The 17,667-nt window shown below is 49.0% G+C and overlaps 1 protein-coding gene across 8 annotated transcripts in view; it reads left to right on the forward strand.

Annotated features, from left to right (window-relative positions):
• NFATC2 (nuclear factor of activated T cells 2) overlaps positions 1-17,667 on the forward strand; it is an 82,006-nt gene that overhangs the window by 27,115 nt on the left and 37,224 nt on the right. For all 8 annotated transcript variants that reach the window (XM_014254191.2, XM_014254190.2, XM_014254189.2 and 5 more), the window contains exons 5-6: positions 1,416-1,588; positions 10,419-10,559. In XM_014254191.2, the coding sequence (XP_014109666.1) occupies positions 1,416-1,588; positions 10,419-10,559 (314 nt within the window). The remainder of the gene's footprint in view (positions 1-1,415; positions 1,589-10,418; positions 10,560-17,667) is intronic.

The raw sequence follows: 17,667 nt of genomic DNA on the forward strand, positions 1-17,667 counted from the left end.
TGCAGGGGCACGGTGAGGAACAGGGGCAGCAGACAGGGGAAAGGTGTGGGATGCATTTTACAACATTTAATGGAATACAAAACATCTCTTCTGAACTCAGCCAAGTGCTCTGGCCATGAAATCTCCTCTTGTAATAGGTTAACAGAAAAGCAAGTACAGGCACATCTTGTCTGTATTACTCCTTCCAGTTTTATGGAGGCAGAGGGATGAAGTGGGCACTGGTCTGAAAACTTCAGGCTTTAATGTGTGCCAGGCATGAGAGTGATTGCTCTGCAGAGGGAAGAGCTGCATCTCCATCCTTCAGAGGATCCTGACAAAACTGGCAGGGCAGTTATGTTTTAAAGCCCCCCTACTTCACTGCAAAATCCACATTCTTTCTTCATGTTTTTTTAAGAAAATATACCTCATTCCTAACGAGGAGCCCTGGAATAATAAACCCCTGCACATATGCAAGGGCAAGGAACAGTGTGGGTGTAGGAAGCAGCTTGGGGCTTATACCTCCCGAAATGTGATTTTAATTCATATCAGAAGAAGAGAAATGATGTGTTTTCAGAACTGATATCAAAATGGGCTGGCAATGCCTGTTTAATAGCAGTGCTCACTGCCTGCTCTGAGAACTATTGCTGAGCTTGACAAGTAAGTGTCACATTTTCCTAGCACAGCATGTTTGCAAGGTTACGCTGGACTCTGGAGAAGCCAGCCTGCACTTACACCAAATATTAAGTTGCAGTGCGGATTTAAGCAATCCTAATCCTTTCACTGCTGCTCAGCCCCATCCTGCTGCCTGCACCCTCCCTTTGTGCAGGGACACAGTGGATGGGAGAATGAATATCTGCTCTGCCAGGCCCTTCCTTGCCTGGGAACAATGTCCCAGGGCTTGGAGGGTGGCACAGGGACCTGGACCAGGCTGTAGCAGTAGCAACACCCTGTGCAAAAGGAGGAGACAGCAGTCTGGTTGCTGCTTTGGAGCTGAACTCCCGGCGCCTGGATGGTGCAGGCAGTGGGGATTCTGTAAGCAGCTGCCCCAGCTGCTGTGATCCCCGCGGGGCTGAGCTGAGGTGCCCAGCTCGGGAGGGCGGCTGGGAGAGCTGGGCTGTCGGGAGAGCTCTGCTGGAGCTCCTGCCCCAGGGTGCTTCTGCCTTCTGCACTCCCCTGCTCAGCACTGGGGAAACCAGACTTGGGGTTTGAATGCTTGGAGAGCAGCTTCTGCTGTTTTCAGAGAGGGGGGAGAGGCCCAGCAGCATCCCTCACGTGCTGCACATCCGGGATTTCTTCCCTGTAGCTGCTGGAGCGGGAATATCCCAATCCTAACCAGGGAAACTACACAGGGCCGCTCTTAACCCAGAGCTTGGAGCCAAACCCGAGCTCGATGCCCTGAGAGCAGGGGTGCTGAGCTGGGGCCGTGTGTGTTGCAGCATCGACTGCGCGGGGATCCTGAAGCTGCGCAACGCGGATATCGAGCTGCGCAAGGGCGAGACCGACATCGGCCGCAAGAACACGCGTGTGCGCCTCGTGTTCCGCGTGCACATCCCCGAGCCCAGCGGCAGGATCGTGTCCCTGCAGGCGGCCTCCAACCCCATCGAGTGCTGTGAGTATCCCTGGCCCCCGCTCCTCGCCCTGCCACGGCCCTCAGAGGAGCTCAGGGGGCAGGCAGCCCTGCAGGGTGCTTGGGGCTTGTGAGGAGCCCTTGGGGCTTGTGAGGAGCTCCGAGTGCCAGGTCTGGGGGCTTCTGCGGAGTTTATTTATTTGCTGTTGCTGCTGGATCCTGCTGGCTCTCTGCTGATTCCTCGGGGCAGTGTGGGGTGTGCGTAGGGACGCCGTCCCCGCTGGCAGGGCCTGCGAGCAGCCTGCCTTCCTGGCCTTGTTTTGAGCCGAGGCACAGTCAGAACTTGTTCTCCACAAACTGAATTCATACTGGGCCTGCTCTGAGCACCGTGGCCAGTCCTGTGTGCCCAAGGAGTGAGCAGAGCAGGGCTGTGGCAGGAACACGGCTGCAGTGGAGGGACAGCTTGGATTCTGAGCCTCAGGTGCATTCTCACCATCGTTTTTTCTGGCTGTCAGTGCCAAGGGGTGCACAGCTCAGGAGGCTGAAGCTGGGAAAGCACAGGTAGTTCTGGTATTCCCCTGAGGGACAGAAGAAAACGGGCAGTTTTGTTTTCTGAGTGCAAATCCCATAAGTGTGTGAGCTCAGAGCCTCCCACTCGTTATAACTGACTGGATCCTGAGAAAGAGAGGCCTCTGATGAGGCCCCCGTGTCACAGTCATTTCTGGAAGGGCTCTGCCCACTTTACTGCTTCCTGTGCATCCTGTGATGCTTTTTGTTGTTAAATGGTGCCTTTTTGGTGGTTTGGGGATTTCACAAATATGTAATGAACAGGTTTCCTCTGCCTTTGCTGAATGACTCACCCCTTCAGCAGAACCTGTCTTGCCATAAGTCATGTGAAGAAAGCCATCGAGCCTCTCATGGGTGAATTGTATTTATTGGGATGCAGACTTTACTTAAAGCCAACTGCTCAGAATGAGAGGAGCCGGTTCTGGGTGGGAAATCAAACTGGCTAGTGAATTATTGATGGCAGCTTTTTAGAAAGCAGTACAGATGAATAACCAAGGCAAGGCTGGGAGAGGATGATGGCTATGAATGATCTCTTGGCAGTGTTTCTGAGCAGGTACCAGCTGTCAGAGCATTTTAGCGGCTGAGTGACGTCTCTGGGCCCTGTGATGGGCAAGGGACAGCAGTGGGAGTAGCCACCACCTCTGTCCATAGGAAATGGTCCCGTTCCTCTGTGGGAGCAGATGGCTGGAACAATAGTGGCCTCCACCCCAAGTGTGTCCCTGCAGAAACAAAGGTCCATCTGCTAAAGGAAGCGCTCCCTGAGGAGCTCCTGGGTGGGGAAACTCCAGGTGTAACTCCTACACTCTGTGGGCAGGAAAACAGCACCAGGGCAGGAGGAGACTGGGCCTGGAACCCACAGATCACCCCCCACCTACTCAAATTCTCCTCAGGAAAAGCAAGCATGAGTAAGCCAGGCATTTCTAGGGCCCTTCCACAATGGCACATTGTGCTTGTGCCCATCGCTGCATTTCAAGCAGAAATCCGGGCCTGGTTTGCAGAATAAATCACAATTTTCCAAACTGTATGCACACACCTAATTTGCCTGTGCAGTGACTGCTGTGGCAGAGCCTTAAGATGCTGAGGCATTTATTCTGAGATGTCTTTGCATTGATGAGTCTTAGGGGCATAAGAAAGCCAAGAGTGGAGATACCAGTATAAGTGGCTTATTGTTGGTGGGGTTTTTTCATAATTAAAGTATTGAAATGTTGGCTGCATAGGAGACAGCAAAGCTCCTACAAGAAAAAAAATGTATTTGATCCCCAAGGAAATAAAATAAGAAAGTTTTATTTTTGGAATAGTGGATATACAGGCAGTTTGGAGAGATGGGTTAAGGACTGTGCTTTCCTGAACTCAAGCGGGGTATGAGGTGATCTGGAGTAATAAACCTCTGCCATTTAGTGTGGATGTTGCATATTTAGCAGCATTCTTGCATTTCAGTAGCACTTCCTGATCCCAGCCCAGTTCTGGGAAAATAGTTAGAAGCATCAGTGGGCTCAGCCAGCATTAGCAAAAATCTAAATCTCCCTAGAGGAGGCAACCTCAGCTTGTCCCTGACACCCTGCCCACCTTGCAGAGCTGCCAGGCAGTCCCAGGTAAGCTCAGGTGCCCTGCCAAGAAGGGGCACTGGGGCTGGGGGATGTCTTCTTCTTGTCCCACCTTCTGTGCTGCTGGGATTCACTTTTTCCCCCTTTGTTTTCTGCTTTGTTCGGGTGGTTTTTGTCCTGGCCTCCTGAGAACCCTTATCCCCAGGATGTCTCCCCGGGATCCCTCCTGTCTGGTAGCAGCAATGATGTTCCTCTGGGATAGCCCTGGTGAGCAGCAGCTCCAGGACCACGGCTCATTCCCCTTCCCAGGGCTCCCCCTGAGCGCTGTTGCTACCACCAGTGTATCCGAGAGCTGATCCCGAGGAAGTCCCACCAGTGTCAGCAGATCATTAGCTGCAGTGAAGCAAGACCTGTGAAATAGCTGCTTTTCAGAGGGCTCTTTGCTTCCACCTCATCTGTGTCACTTTCAGCACTTGACAGATTTTCGGAGGGGATTTCACAGGTTCAGAGCATCATCCGGAGCCAGTTCCTCCCCAGGCAGCTGTGTGGGAGGGGGTGATGTGTTGTTAAATGATCAGTTGTGCCTTAAAATGGACCTCAGACCCACACAAGCCTGCACAATTCAGCAGCTTTTTTTCTCCTGTTGATCCATCCTGAAGCCACTGAGGAGGCATTTGAAATCCTCCTGACCATTGTAGCGACAGGAGATCACTCAGCCAGGTGTGGGAAACCACTCTCTTGTAGGTGTGTGCTGGAAAGGTGAGAGAAATCTTCTCCTGGTGTTGGGCCACACTGGGTCAGTGAACTGGCAGCGAGCCCCACGAGTGGGATCAGAGCCTGGTGTCGTGCTTGGCCTGGACCCCTGCCCCTCTCTGCTCAGGGCTGTGTCCAGATGTCCATCCCTGCTGGGACAGGCTGCTGCTCGAGGCATGAACCAGCTCCTGCTGGGCAGGCAGGGCTGTGACAGAGCTGCTGGTGACATTGCAGGTGAGGGGTGACAGTCCCTTCAGTCACAGCCACGTGGAAAATCACCCCTGGAGAGGTTTGGCACTTGCAGACCATTATTTTTGAGCCATGAGGGCGATTTCTGTAACATCAGTTCTGTTCCTTTGCCTTTCACCAAGAGCTGGAGCTCATTTCTCGGGGAGTGGGTGGTCTCTGGTGTTACTGAAAACGCTGACACTGGGCTGCCTCTCCAAGAGATAGATTTGTCATGACCTCTGGGAGCTCAGGCTGGGTGCCCCAACATCTGCACTTGTGTTTCCACCCCTCCACGGAAGCATCCTGGAGCAGAGAAGGACAGGGTGGAATCCAGGGTAGTAGGGCAGCTTGTTCTGCTCTGTGCTGTCAGCAACCAAAAACTGCTCCATGCACATGCCTGACACTCTCAGGAGTGTCCTCCCCTGTGCCCCAGTTTTTATTCTAATGAATCCTTTTAAACCTTCCCAAAGCCTGTCACAGTTCTTGCTTTAGAATCCATGTTTGCTGACCCTGAGCTGTGCTCATGAATCCCTTAAAATGCAAACTTAAATTGCATTTGGCACGAGAGAAGGAGACTAAAATCTTGTTCTTATAATAGATGTTCCAAGGTGGTAAAAAAGCAAAACAAACAAAACTTATTGCTAAAGAACCGTGTGTCCATCTAGAGGAATTTAAATAGCTTCTATTATTGGCCGTATTTTGTTCCATTAAATTGGGTCAAATTTCTTATTTCCCTTTAATCAATTTCCCTGGAAGTTTCCTTTATTTTTCTCTCCTTCTAGTAGATTTTCCCATAATATTAGACAATCTGAGCCTATGATTTGTGACACATTAATAACTACAGAGGAAAGAGCTAGTCATGTAGAAGAATGTTGTCTTGGCAAGGCAGCCAGTGCTTTTCCTCGGCTGGGAGTTGTGCTGCTTGGAACACAGCAGCAGGCAGGAGGGAGCCCTGCTTTTTTCAGCTAGAAAAACAGAAACAAATGGTCTCTTTGCACTTGGGAGATACCTAGATGCAAGTTTAACCATAACCATGATTATTATGGGAGTATCGTGGTTTCCAGTTGAATTAAATTAATTTTTTCCCCCTTTCATTTCAACTTCAAGACAGTCACACGGTTGATGCAAGTGCAGCTGACAGAAAAACTGGTGCTTTCTCTGAAGGACCTTTTCTCTCTCTTGAAGCACAGAATGTAAAAGCTAATTCTGACAACATTTGCCACTTTGAACGTGCAGCCAAAGCACTTCATTGTTTAAGTCAGAGCCAAGGGGTAACTCCTGTTTACTTCTTGTCTGTAGTGGTGGTAAAAGCAATCACCCCAGCAGAGCACAGTGGGCTGCTGGGCAGGGTTTCAGGCGAGCAGATCCCCTCCAGAAGGGATTGCAGGGCAATGCTGTGCACAGCCACAGAGATGAGTGACAGAGAAGTGAAGCGAAGCCATGGTTTTCCTGTCATTAATCACACGCTGCCTTGGTGAGCTGGCTGCGGTTCATAGAAAGTATCACACTTATCTGACACTGCTGCCATCAGAGCTTGTCGCTCCTCCTTTGCGAGGACATCATCAATTATCTGCAGAGGAGGAGGTGGAGAAAAGCTCTCTATTTTTGGTGCTTTTTGCTTGGATGGCTCTGCACAAACTGCTGATTAAGTCTTGCTGGCAGCAAATTAGAAACTGTTGTCAGTCACACTGCGTTCTTCTTTTCAGAGCGTTTAGACCACATTTTCAAGGTTTCCCCATGAGGGCTGGAAATTAGCTTTATTTACTTGGTTCATAAGTCTTCCACTGCTCCATACTCCCACCAGGAGGTAAATTATCCCATCCCTCCCATCAGAAGTTTGATTCTCTCTAGGGTGGTGTCTTGCTGGTGTCTCCCTGGCTGCTGGAGATGTCTCCTGCTCTTGGTCCTCCCACGGCTGCCCAGCCTTTGTCTTCCACTGCAGAGCTCAGGATGCTTCAGGGAGTGATGGAGGGGATCAAAGGCCTCAAACATTAATGAGTTGGATAAGTGGTGAGCGCAGCAGCTCTGCTCCTATCAATCCTACCACAGGCAGCTTGTGGCAAATAAATCCAGTGTGACAGCAGGAATGAAATATTTTCTTTGGCTCATTGAGGTTTGCACTGAGGTGGAAGAATTAATCCCATAGCAAATTACACCTCTGCTATTGCTTCCAGGGGTCAGGGTTATTTTAGTAGCAGACATCCTGCTCTATCTGCTCCTCTCAAACCCAACAGGAGTCTTGATCCATGCTCTGGATGAAGAGCCTTTGGAAGTTGGGAAAGACACGTCAGGGGTGGTGAGTCCCAGCTCGAAGGCTTCCAGCAAGCTGGGGTGAACTGGGGCTGCTCTAGGCAGGGTAAAGACAGATCTGTCCAAAGAGGGATCTGAATATTTGTTCTGGTGAGGCCACTGCACTGGGGTGCCAGTTGTGACCCCACCCCTCTTAAACAGCCACGTTTTTGGGAGTTAATCCGAGGCAGCAGTGGCTTTGTCCTCACTGAGCTGCACGTGAGCCTCAGTCCTGCTCCTTCTGTTACCACATGGATAAAATCTCTGCTGTCTGCAGTGGGGACCACAGAGAACCCGAGGTCTGGAGTCAGTGCTGCAGGTGTTGGAGGGAGTGTGGAGGGGCTTCACTCCAGCAGGAGTTCATCACAGAATTATAGAATGTCTTGGCTTGGGACCTTAGAGCTCATCCAGTGCCACCCTGGGCACAGGCAGGGACACCTTCCACTAGACCAGGTTTCTCCAGCTGAGATTGTCCCTTGTCACCTCCCAGCAGCAATGGGTGGCACAGACTTCTCCAGGTAATCAGTTTTCCCAAAAGACCCCATGGTTTTTTTCCCCTGAAAGCCAGATCTCCCCTCTGCTGCAAAAGGAGAGGTGTGGACACTGCGGGCAGGTGGGGAAGCAAGGCCCACCTTTGCCTGCCCTGGCACAGTCCCTGGTGGTCAGTCTGCATCCCAGGTGAGGAGTTCACTGCCGGCTCTGGCCATCCTCACCTTCTGCTCACCATCCTCACCAGCTGCTGGCACAGGGAGGGGCTGAGAGCCCTGGCAAGAGTGGGAGCCTGGGCTGGGGGAGCAGAGCTCCCTGCAGGCTGAGCTCCCTGGAGGTGCTGCAGGGTCTCAGACAGTGGTTCCCCTTCTGTCTTGTGTCACTGCATGCATTGTATTTCTTGGCACCACCAGTCCATGACATCTTGATTTGCAAACAGTCAAATAAAATAGAAAAATAATGTCCCCTGTTAATAGGTTGACACACTGCTTCAGGCCAAGTGTGAGTATTTCTGTAGCATTTGCTTTGCTGCCTTATGTCAGTAACTGTTGCTATTGAAAGTAAACACCCCAACTGGTTAAATCAACAGTGTTTTGTTTATTCAAAGCTCATAAACTCCAGTAGCTGTAGGTCACTTTATGAAGTGCCAACCCCTGGGGGAAGAGAAGGAATAGTGTGAAATTATTGCATGCAGCGCACCCATCGTGAGCCTTAGAGGAAGGGGATTTATTAGCAATTAATATTTCTTGCAGAGGAAAAAAAAAAAATCCTATTGAGGCAGCTCCACACTGAACCTTGAACCTCTTGGTGGAGATGGGGAAGGGGGTGAAGCCTTCTTCCAGGCTTGGGTGAAAAAAAGGACCTTGGAAAATGGAAAATGGAAAATCCTGCATTTGCTCCTGCAAATGGGATTATTCTGCAGCACATCTGAGGCCCAGCAGGTCTGCACCTCCTCTTGTCTCAGGGCAAGCTCAGCTCTGGAGATGCCCAAAGTCAGGCCAGGTGCAGCAGCTCCAAACCTAATTGAGATGGGTCAGAGTCACATCCAGGATAAAATTTGTCCTTCCTCATGTCGAAAAAGCCTTGGAAACCACTGATCTGTGGATGGCAGGTACCAAGCTCTCTATTAACACGATGAAGCTGGAAAGAGATGTCAGTTAATCTGGAATTTTGATGATTTAGGATGTTTTGGAAGTGAAATTTGGTGATTGAATAGGAATAAAGTGTGTCCAGGGCAATGCTTAAATACTTAAATGTTTTCTCTTGACTGTTGCAGACATGCTTTTTGATGATTGCTATTTAAGTGTCATTTTGTCTTAAGTCTTTGAGGTTACAGATCTGTCTTTGTGATAAATCCAATCAGGAACCCATTAAAAATGTTAGAATTTTGGGAAAGAAATTATTGGCTTCTTTGATAATAATCCAAATATATATTCTTAACTGGCAGTATATTAGCTCAAATGTTATATACTTGAAAAGAACAATGAGTCCTAAGATAGTTTTAAATAGATTTCAAAAATGCCTCTCAAATGGCTTAAAAAAGTTACAACTCTTGAATTACCTCTATTCTTTAATAAGAGCAAAATCTCTGTCTCGTGCCTGAAGGGTTCAGCAGAGCTAGAAAAGTTGCTGTGAAAGGTTTAATGCTTGAGTTTTCTCACCAAACATTCCAACGTTTTCTCCAGGTGATGAGAGAATTCTGTCAGTGCGAGGGCTGCAGAGCAGAAGAGCAGTGCCAGGTCAGGTCACAGCCTGCCTGCCTGTGATCAGGGCCAGCACTGCACATCCAGGATCACATTTCCTCATTGCTGGCTCAGCAGCCAGCGGTGCTCAGTGAAGACACAAGTGCTTGGGGTCTCTGTCAGGGAGACCTAAAACCCAGCCAAGGCAGCTGGGGAAGAGATGAGCAGGATCCTCTGGAGGCCCTTCCAGTTGGGGTGGATGAATCTGGAGGAGTTTGAGTGCAGGTCATGAACTCACAGTTCACCAGCCCCAAGCTGCTGCCCACCTGCTCTGCTCACAGGGAAGCTCCTGATATTTTCCAGCTGTCTGAGCAGTTCTCACATCTTCACTTTCTTCAGCTCCCCCAGCTTGATGGCAAGCACTTGGGATGGCTCTGCAGGGATGGTGGCCAGGGCTCCCCAGAGCTTTCCTGACCATGAAAGTGGCTGTTCTAATGGGATCAGAGGAAAGGAGAGATGCTGCTGTCCTGGTTTTCTGGCTGGGGGAGGAGAGAATAACTTGCTAAAGTCACACTCCAAATTCGTGGCCAAGGACAGTAAAGACCTTAGAAAGCCTTGATGGTGTCTGTGTCCATCTGGATCCCGCCCTACCTTGCCTTGTCTTTCATAGTCAGACTGTCTGTAACACAGGGCCCTGCTCCTCAGATGTTCAGGCTTCTGCAGAACATGCTTGGAAGAAGCCTGGGCTGCAGCAGTCCTGGTGTGACCCCTCCTGATCATGGCTGGGGCTTCGTGGCTGCCCCTCCTGCGAGCCAGGGCTTGGTGCCCGCACACGGGGATGGAGATGGAGCTGTTGTTGGCAGCGCCCTGTGGGAGGCAGTGGGATTTTGGAGAAGAGGTTCATTTTTATTTTTTTTTCCCCTCTGAAGGAATTCAGTGTTATTCAGTGGAATCCTCTGTGCAGGTGGAATTTTTGGGCTCTAGGGCTGTAGTGTGCCTGCACTTGAAAATTTGGCCGTTGACTTGGAAACAGGCATGGGCAAGTTTCAGCTCATTCATCCAAGCTGTCCTTTCTCAAGGACAAGGAGCAGGGCCAGCACAGCTGAACCACTGCAGCCAACTCCTGAATGTTTCCAAATAAAATGCCTTGAGTAAGTTTATTTTTCCCTCTCAGACCTAAATTTAGCACCCTGGAGAAGCTGCTTTGGCAGTCAGCGGATGGTAACGATGACAAGATCAATCTGTGGATAGTTCTGGGAAGATCTGGAAAGTCCTGGTAAAACAGAGTTGGTTTCATTCATGTTTGCAATTTGTCCACAGCCCAAAGGTCTGCTCATGAGCTTCCAATGGTTGAAAGACAAGACATTGACAGCTGCCTGGTTTATGGAGGACAGCAGATGATTCTCACTGGACAGAACTTCACAGCAGAGTCCAAGGTGGTGTTCACAGAAAAAACATCAGGTAAGGCAGGTTTTTCCCAACTTTCCCTAACAGGATAAGGCAGATCTGTAGTGCCAAATCTCATCATTAGATTTGTGCTCGTGATTAACTGAAGTGAGCAGTCCCATTCAAGTTCATGTAAGTAAATCCACGTGAGTAAAATTACACTTGGGAGCAGCTGTTTGTGTTGTTGCTTCACAAGAATCCAGGCACTGGGAATCAGCAGGGACAGGATTTGTTATCAGAGAAAGGAGATGAGCACTACATGTTCCTCTGTGCTTGTTTCATCTCGTCTTTAGTGAATGCTACTGTAGAAATCATCATTGAAATGAACATTTTTTTACTCATGTGAACTACAGGCATTTTGTTCCCTTTAGAAATCTGTGCAGAAAAAGCAAACATAATGTGTCTTTTTATATAAAATTATTTTTATGCACGTAATGAGATACAAGAATCCATCCCTTCTCCTTCCATATTTTTTATTGTAAACTTTGTGTTCCCTTTGTGCTGTTAAGAAAACTTGGTGCTTGGAAGTTTTCTGTCAGTGAACTGCGGTAGAGGCATCTTAAGTGATATATCAGGTGACTTGCAAGGAGTTTAAGAGATTGCATTGCCCAAGTGAGCAGCATGTGCTTGATCTATGGGTAATGCCACTGGAAAAAAGTGAGACTCAAGCCAAAAATGAATGTACATTCAGGAACATCCATGGGCAGCAGCTGCTGACATGGGGGGCAAAAAGCATTCTGTAGGTCCCAGCTCCTTCCCACACCAGCAGCAAGCCAGGCTGCTTTTGCAGGTATGAAAGGCTCTGAAGAGCTGTGGAGGTTCAGCTGAGCCTGTGCAGCCAGAGGAATTCTTTTGGCACGCTCTGTTTCCTTTCAAGCCCATGGATTAATTCCTTCCCACTGTGCTGCCACTGTTCCACCATGTCAGCGCCTCGGGAAGGGACATGGGAACATCTTGGCAGCCTGCAGTGCTACCTGTCCCAAGAATGTTTTGCAGTAACTACAGGAGATGATCCACACTCAAAGGAGGTGGCTCCTGATGCCATTTCGAGGAAACATCCCAAAAGCCCTGCCCCTATTTCCATACGAGAGCAGAGAAGGCTCTGGCTGGAAGAGATGTTAGAAAGTAAAAAGAACAACATTTTCCACACTAAATCCAAAGCTTTTCTTCGCTGCTGGGGAAACTGCAGGGTTTTTTTCCTCTTATTTTACCTCCTGGTAGGGGAGAGACAGGACTGATCCCAGCGGCAGTGCCCAGTCTGGAGCAGGGATTTGCTTGCTGGTGTTCCATATCCTGCCTCCCCCCAGCCTCTGCAGGCAGTCTCAGTCTGCTGGACTCTGAATAAAGGATTGGCAGAAGGGCAGTTCAGAGGATGGGAGGTGCAGAGTCAAATCCTTGGGCTGACTCAGGAGTCTGTGTGGTTTGCAGTGGTTATCTGGGGGACTCGTGCTGAGTGGTTCTCTGTGTGCTCCAGAGTGCAGCAGCACCTCTGAGAGAGGTGCCCCAAGTGCTTCTAAACGAAGATTTCTTTATTTAGTAGGTACGTCCTGAGGTGAGGAAGGTTAAGAAGCTGAGCTGGACATGCAGATCATGCATGGGCTGAGTGCAGCAAACTGAGAATTGCTTTGTCCTGGCTTGTCAGAGGCTGAGTGTCCCAGCTCACCTGAAAATCAGGATCTCCTGAGACTTTGAGCCTCCCTCATTCTGCACTGTAGACAGTTTTAAATATCTATGATATCTAGGATATTTAGGATAGCTGGATGTCTGTCTGTGGTTGCCACTGCCGGGGGCTGCAGGAGCCCGGAGCAGTGAGCCCGGCCGTGCAGCCCCAGGTGCCGATGGAGCAGTGCTGGGTGGAAGGAGCAGCAGCTCACCCAGGGCTGCCCTGCCCTGCAGAGCCCGTGCAGAAAGTGCTGAGGAGCTGCTCAGGGCCAGGGTGAGCCACAAGCAGCGTGCTGGGGGTGGGTGGCAGCCCAGCTCTGCCTGAGCCCAGCCGCAGAGCGCTGTGTCTCTTCCAGAGCGCGCCGCTGCCCGGAGCCTGTGAAACAATCACACCTTTGTCGAGGCAGGAAGATGCAGCAAGCTCGCAGGGGAAGCTTGGTTTGCTTAGAGTTTCATTTTAACAGCTCACAAACCTTGTCTGTGCTAGCAGGTGGTGCTGGATTTCCCATTTTGCCACTGGTTTTAGCTGTGCTGATAACAGGGGCGAGAACAGCGGTGTAGGTAACCATCCCACAGCTTTGGGCACGCCAGGCTCCACAGAGCTCCTTGGCTTGGGTGTCCAGTGTTTAAGGTGAGAGTGGCAAGGCTCTTTTTCTCCCACCCCCCCCAAAAAAATCCTTCTGCAAGGATTTTTGTGCAGCCAGGTTTTCTCCTGTTAATTGTTCCTCCAAACTCTGGGTGCCCCTGGGATCTGGGTGAAGCGGGGCTGGGAGGGCGTCAGCTTTGCAAAACCCAGGGAGCTGCATTTTGGGGTCACAACTGTAAATTAGGTTTCATCCCTCAGGAGAACGTTCAGAACCTCTTTCCATTTCCTCTGGAGCTTGCAGACAATTCTTCACCCACCATTAACAACACAGAGGAACGTGGAACTGGTCACATTTGTGACAAAAATACATGTTTCTGTGAGCAGGAATGAGCAGGATCCATTTGGCTTTTCACAGAGCTGCAGATATGTATATTTTTCCATAGAAATACCTGGAAAAGAAGGGCAGTTCCCAGAAGTGTGTGGGGATGTCGCTGTGAGTGTCACGCGAGCCGCAGGCGGTGGCAGCGAGCTCGCCGGGGACAGGGCTGGGACATCTCAGCTTCGGCTCACGACAGGAAACGGCAGCAGGAAATGGAGTGAAGGGGCTGGAGCTCAGTGCTCTGAGGGGATAAAGTGCTTGTGTTTGAAATGCTGATGCATAAATAGCACTCAGTTTCTGAATGCTGAGGTTTATTGGCATGCAGGCCTTGGGTTCTGAGTTCTTTTTACAGTTATCTCTTGCCGATGCACGATCATAAAATGTAGCTGCTGTGAGCCAGGGGAGTTCATGAATTCCCTAAGCCCAGCACACAAAAGCAGAGTTTGGCTGATGGAGTCTGAAGATCTGAACTTGGAGACACAAAACTGAGCCCAGCTAAACTAAAATAGGTCAGAGGAAGCAACTAGATTGGGGACTGTGTCCTTTTAATTTTGATCTGGAAGAGAAAGCTTGAAAAGCAGTCTTGGAGCTGTCAAGGACTTGGAATAGGGTGCAGGTCAAGGGTGTTAGTGTTTGGCTGGGGCCCAGATCTTACAGTGCAGTTAAAGAAAAGAAGAGATTTGGAATTCCCCCTTTTATTTATTTTAATTGTCATGTAATAATTTGGGAGTCAGATGCTGGTTGCATTGTGTTTACTCCCATTTGTGTACTGGTTACTGCTGCTCTGCTGTCAGTGATAGAGGAGGTTTGTGTTTCTCAGGGAGAAAAGTGCAAATGGACTGTGATTTCCCCTGCCAAGCTCTTCTGGTGGCCACATGGACACCGTGAATCATCGCTAGGACAATGTGGGTGGTGGAGGAACAACCCAAACACAGCATCCATCCTTGGAGCGGCTCCACCATAAATCTCCAGCTCGGGCAGGGTGAGGAGAGGAGGTGCTGCCCTTTGAAGTGGGGTGTGCCAGCCCCCAGGTGTGCACAGCCCCTGGGACAGAGCAGTGTCCAGCTCTGGAGCCCAGCAGCGGTGCTGGGACACGCGTGGCCGTGTCCTGGCTGCGGGAGAGCCCAGCCAGGGCAGGCTCAGTGGGGCTCAGTGGGGCTGAGGCTCTGCACAGTGCCCAGCTGCTGCACCCCAGACGCTGGAAACGAGCCATGGAATGTGTGCCAGGGGCTTCCAGGGATCCTGCAGGACAGTGCCCTACAGGACACCGTGGTGGGAAGGCATCAGGGCAGGTTTCACATGAAGAGAAGGCTGCTGCTGTCTTGGTTTGATGGTAAGATCATGCTCGTTGTGGGAGAGTGAAAGGAAATTCCAGCACTGTCTACAGCAGTGTTCCCCTTTTCTGCTGGGTCAGTTCCTCACTGTGTTCCAAACAGCAAGCTCAGTCGCTTTCTGTAGTCTGCAGAAAACAGCAAACTATTTTCAGCAGTTAACTCTGTGAACTTAATAATGCAACATTAATGATGCAATCTTCTCAGGCAAACTCAAGGTAAAATAGACAAGAATTTAAAAAAAACTTTCAGTGTTTTCCCCAGTTCATTCAAAAGAGATCTTTGCTACTTGAACAAATAAACAACTTTAAATATTGAATGTGAGGGTAACAAGTATTAATCGGGAGGATTGGTTTGCCTGGTTGTGCTGTGCAAATTAGAAAGTTTCAGGGTAATGAGGCACCTTGTGCCTTTCCTTGCTGCTGTAGCTGCTGAAAGCCAGCAAACCTTTCTCCCCAAAGGTTTCCCCCTGGCTGGAATGTGCTGCCTGCCCCAGGTGTTCTCGTAATCTTCCGGGGCAATCGCCCGACCAGGGATTCCAGAAAAACACTTCAAAACAGGAAAAAATCTAAGGCTCACCCAGAGAAAAATGCAGGAGAGTGTGTGGCTGCAGAAACGGAGTTGCCATAGCTGTTAGAGACTCAGCGAGACAGGGTGGAATCCAGTGTTTTGGAAGGTTTCCCCGTATGACACAAGATTTTGGAATTTTACAGCTGGTAAATCCTTATTAACACAGGCAGCCACTACTGGCCTGGATTCCCTGGCTCGCTGTTTACTATGGGGGCGCCTGATGGAACTGTGCCTGGTCCTGATTATTCAGCTTAATTGTTTAGGGAGAATATTGAAAAATAATCATAATTCTTGGCATAAACAAAAGGCAGAGAGACAAGCTCCCATCACCTGTTGACAGAAAATTGATCATGAAGAAAGCTGGCATGGGGAGTGGAATTCCCTGTTCTCCCACTTAGTCATCGCATCCTGGTGTGACTCATTTTATTACATGGAGGTTCCCAGTGGTTTTATTTTGAGAGAAGCTTTTGTTTAATAATTTATACACACACACACACACACAAAAACACACACTTATAATCTTAAAAAAACAACAAATCTATTCTGATGAATTGGCATAAGGAATCATTTGGAAGAGCTCTGGAATGAAATACTGTTCCTCCTGCTTCACTCTTCAACTACTGTATTTATGTTTTATTTTAATGGGAATTTTATTCCTCAACAATGGATGGGGAGAATTCGCCTCTAGACTTGTTCTCACTGTGCAAAATGTCAGATTTGGGGCTGGGCTGGCTGGTGGATGACTAATCCCTTGCCCTTTTACCTCCCAGACCTTGCCTTGTATCTTTGGCCTTGGTGACTCAAACTTGTGTCCTCAGTGCAGGGAAGGCACTGGCCTCTGCTCATAGCAAACAGAGCTCCATTAACTGCAGTGGGCAGTCTTGCTTCAGAAAGAAACAGAAATCCTTGGAAAAAAAGGAATAAATTTAATAGTTCTACTTTTCATGAGTTTTAAATCCGTTCATGCTGTGTTTGATGGGAAGTTTGAACATTATTTTGAAGTAATAGCTTAGAAGGAGACAGCTGCAGGACCAGATGCTGAGCAACCTTGTGCTGACTTGAAGCAGAGTAACTTCCCAGCTGAAATCAGAATTTGTCCCCGAGTTTGTCTGGAATTTGTCCAGAGCAGCAATGATTCTGGGTGAATCCCTTTAAGGTTTCTGCTTCCCAGAGTGGTTTTGTCCTACTGGAAACCATTCACTGCTCTCCCTTTGTTCTTGGGGTGGCTCTAAAAACCCTTCTTTGTTTTCCAGAGATGTCTGTCATCTCCTGATAAAAGCTGACAGAGATAATTGTTGTGCTTTTTTGGAAGAGCTTCCAAGAATCAGAGTGAATGGGGACAATTCCCTGCAGGCCCAGGGGGCTGTGCAGAAATGTCAGAGCCCTGCCCCTCTGCTCACCAGGCTCGCTTTCTTTGGGGAACCAGGAACAGGTTGTTCATTAATTTGTGTAATCCTTGACTGAAAAGCAATGTGCATTTGCAGGCCTAAAATCACATGCAGGCATGGAATCCCATCCAGAATCAGCACAATAGTATATTTAGTCTTCAGCTGCAGAGAGCTGCAAAGAACATTTCCTGAGCCTCTCAGTCCATCAGTCATACTTGTTCAAATAAAGCAGCGAGTTTGTTTCTCTGCTAGTTACTGACCCCAAAGTCATGAGTAAGGGATCCTGAATAATGTGTAAAGGCTGTAACTGGTTCAGAAAACCTTTAATTGGCTAATTAAAAAAAGTCCTACGAGGGGCTGCAGAGAATCACCCAGAATGTTCCTAATGCAGACTGACGTTTTGATTTCCCCCAGTTTGAAGCAAGACTTTTGGTATGGTCGCAGTTTGAGTTAGAAAGGGTAGAATTACTTTCTTCCAACAACTCATTCATTCCCCCAAAGAGTGCTGACACAATCAGATCTCTCATCGGGGTTTAATGCTAAGTCTCATAGCCCTGAAGCAGCACAAAAATCTCTATTTCCTGAACATTTCACTGACCTGTGGTGTTAAAGACTTGCCAACGAAGACAAACCATTAAATGAGCAGGGAACCACAACAGTAAAAATACTGCATGAGGCAGCCACGGCTGGTAAGACCTCAGGGTCTAAATCCAAGAATATTTTATCATCTTGAGTGCAGCTGCTGCCCTTTCCAGACCAGGGATTGAATTCCCTGTGCTGGAGGTACAGTTTGAAAGGCACCACACACGTGGACCTGGGTCCCTGAGTGATCTTTTGCAGTTCTCTGTCCTGTCCATTGTTGAGGCAGGTTTAATTCTGTGCAGTAAGCAGCTATCTGCACTTGTAGACTTTAGATTAAATTATTAGTCAAGCTGGGGTTTAGGCTTCTGGGTTTCCAGGCAGGAGCTGTTTGTCCCCTTTGTGGCCTGCCAGAATTGTGGGGTAATTAAGGCCAGAGGGTTGATTAAGGTAATGAAGGTCTGGAGGGTTGAGCACAACCTGCTGCTCAAAGCTGAAGATGTTTCTGGTGCCCAGGCACCACCTGGGTTCCAGGGAAGAGCCTCTGGTGTGACAGGTTTTGTGCTGGGGGCTGTCCTCCACCGTCACATCAGCCTTGGGATTTTTAGTACATCCTTAAAAAAATAAT

The sequence above is a fragment of the Pseudopodoces humilis genome, chromosome 19, assembly GCF_049639895.1.
Source record: "Pseudopodoces humilis isolate 2021_Gansu_Grassland_sample_001 chromosome 19, ASM4963989v1, whole genome shotgun sequence".
NCBI classification, from domain to species: Eukaryota; Metazoa; Chordata; class Aves; order Passeriformes; family Paridae; genus Pseudopodoces; species Pseudopodoces humilis.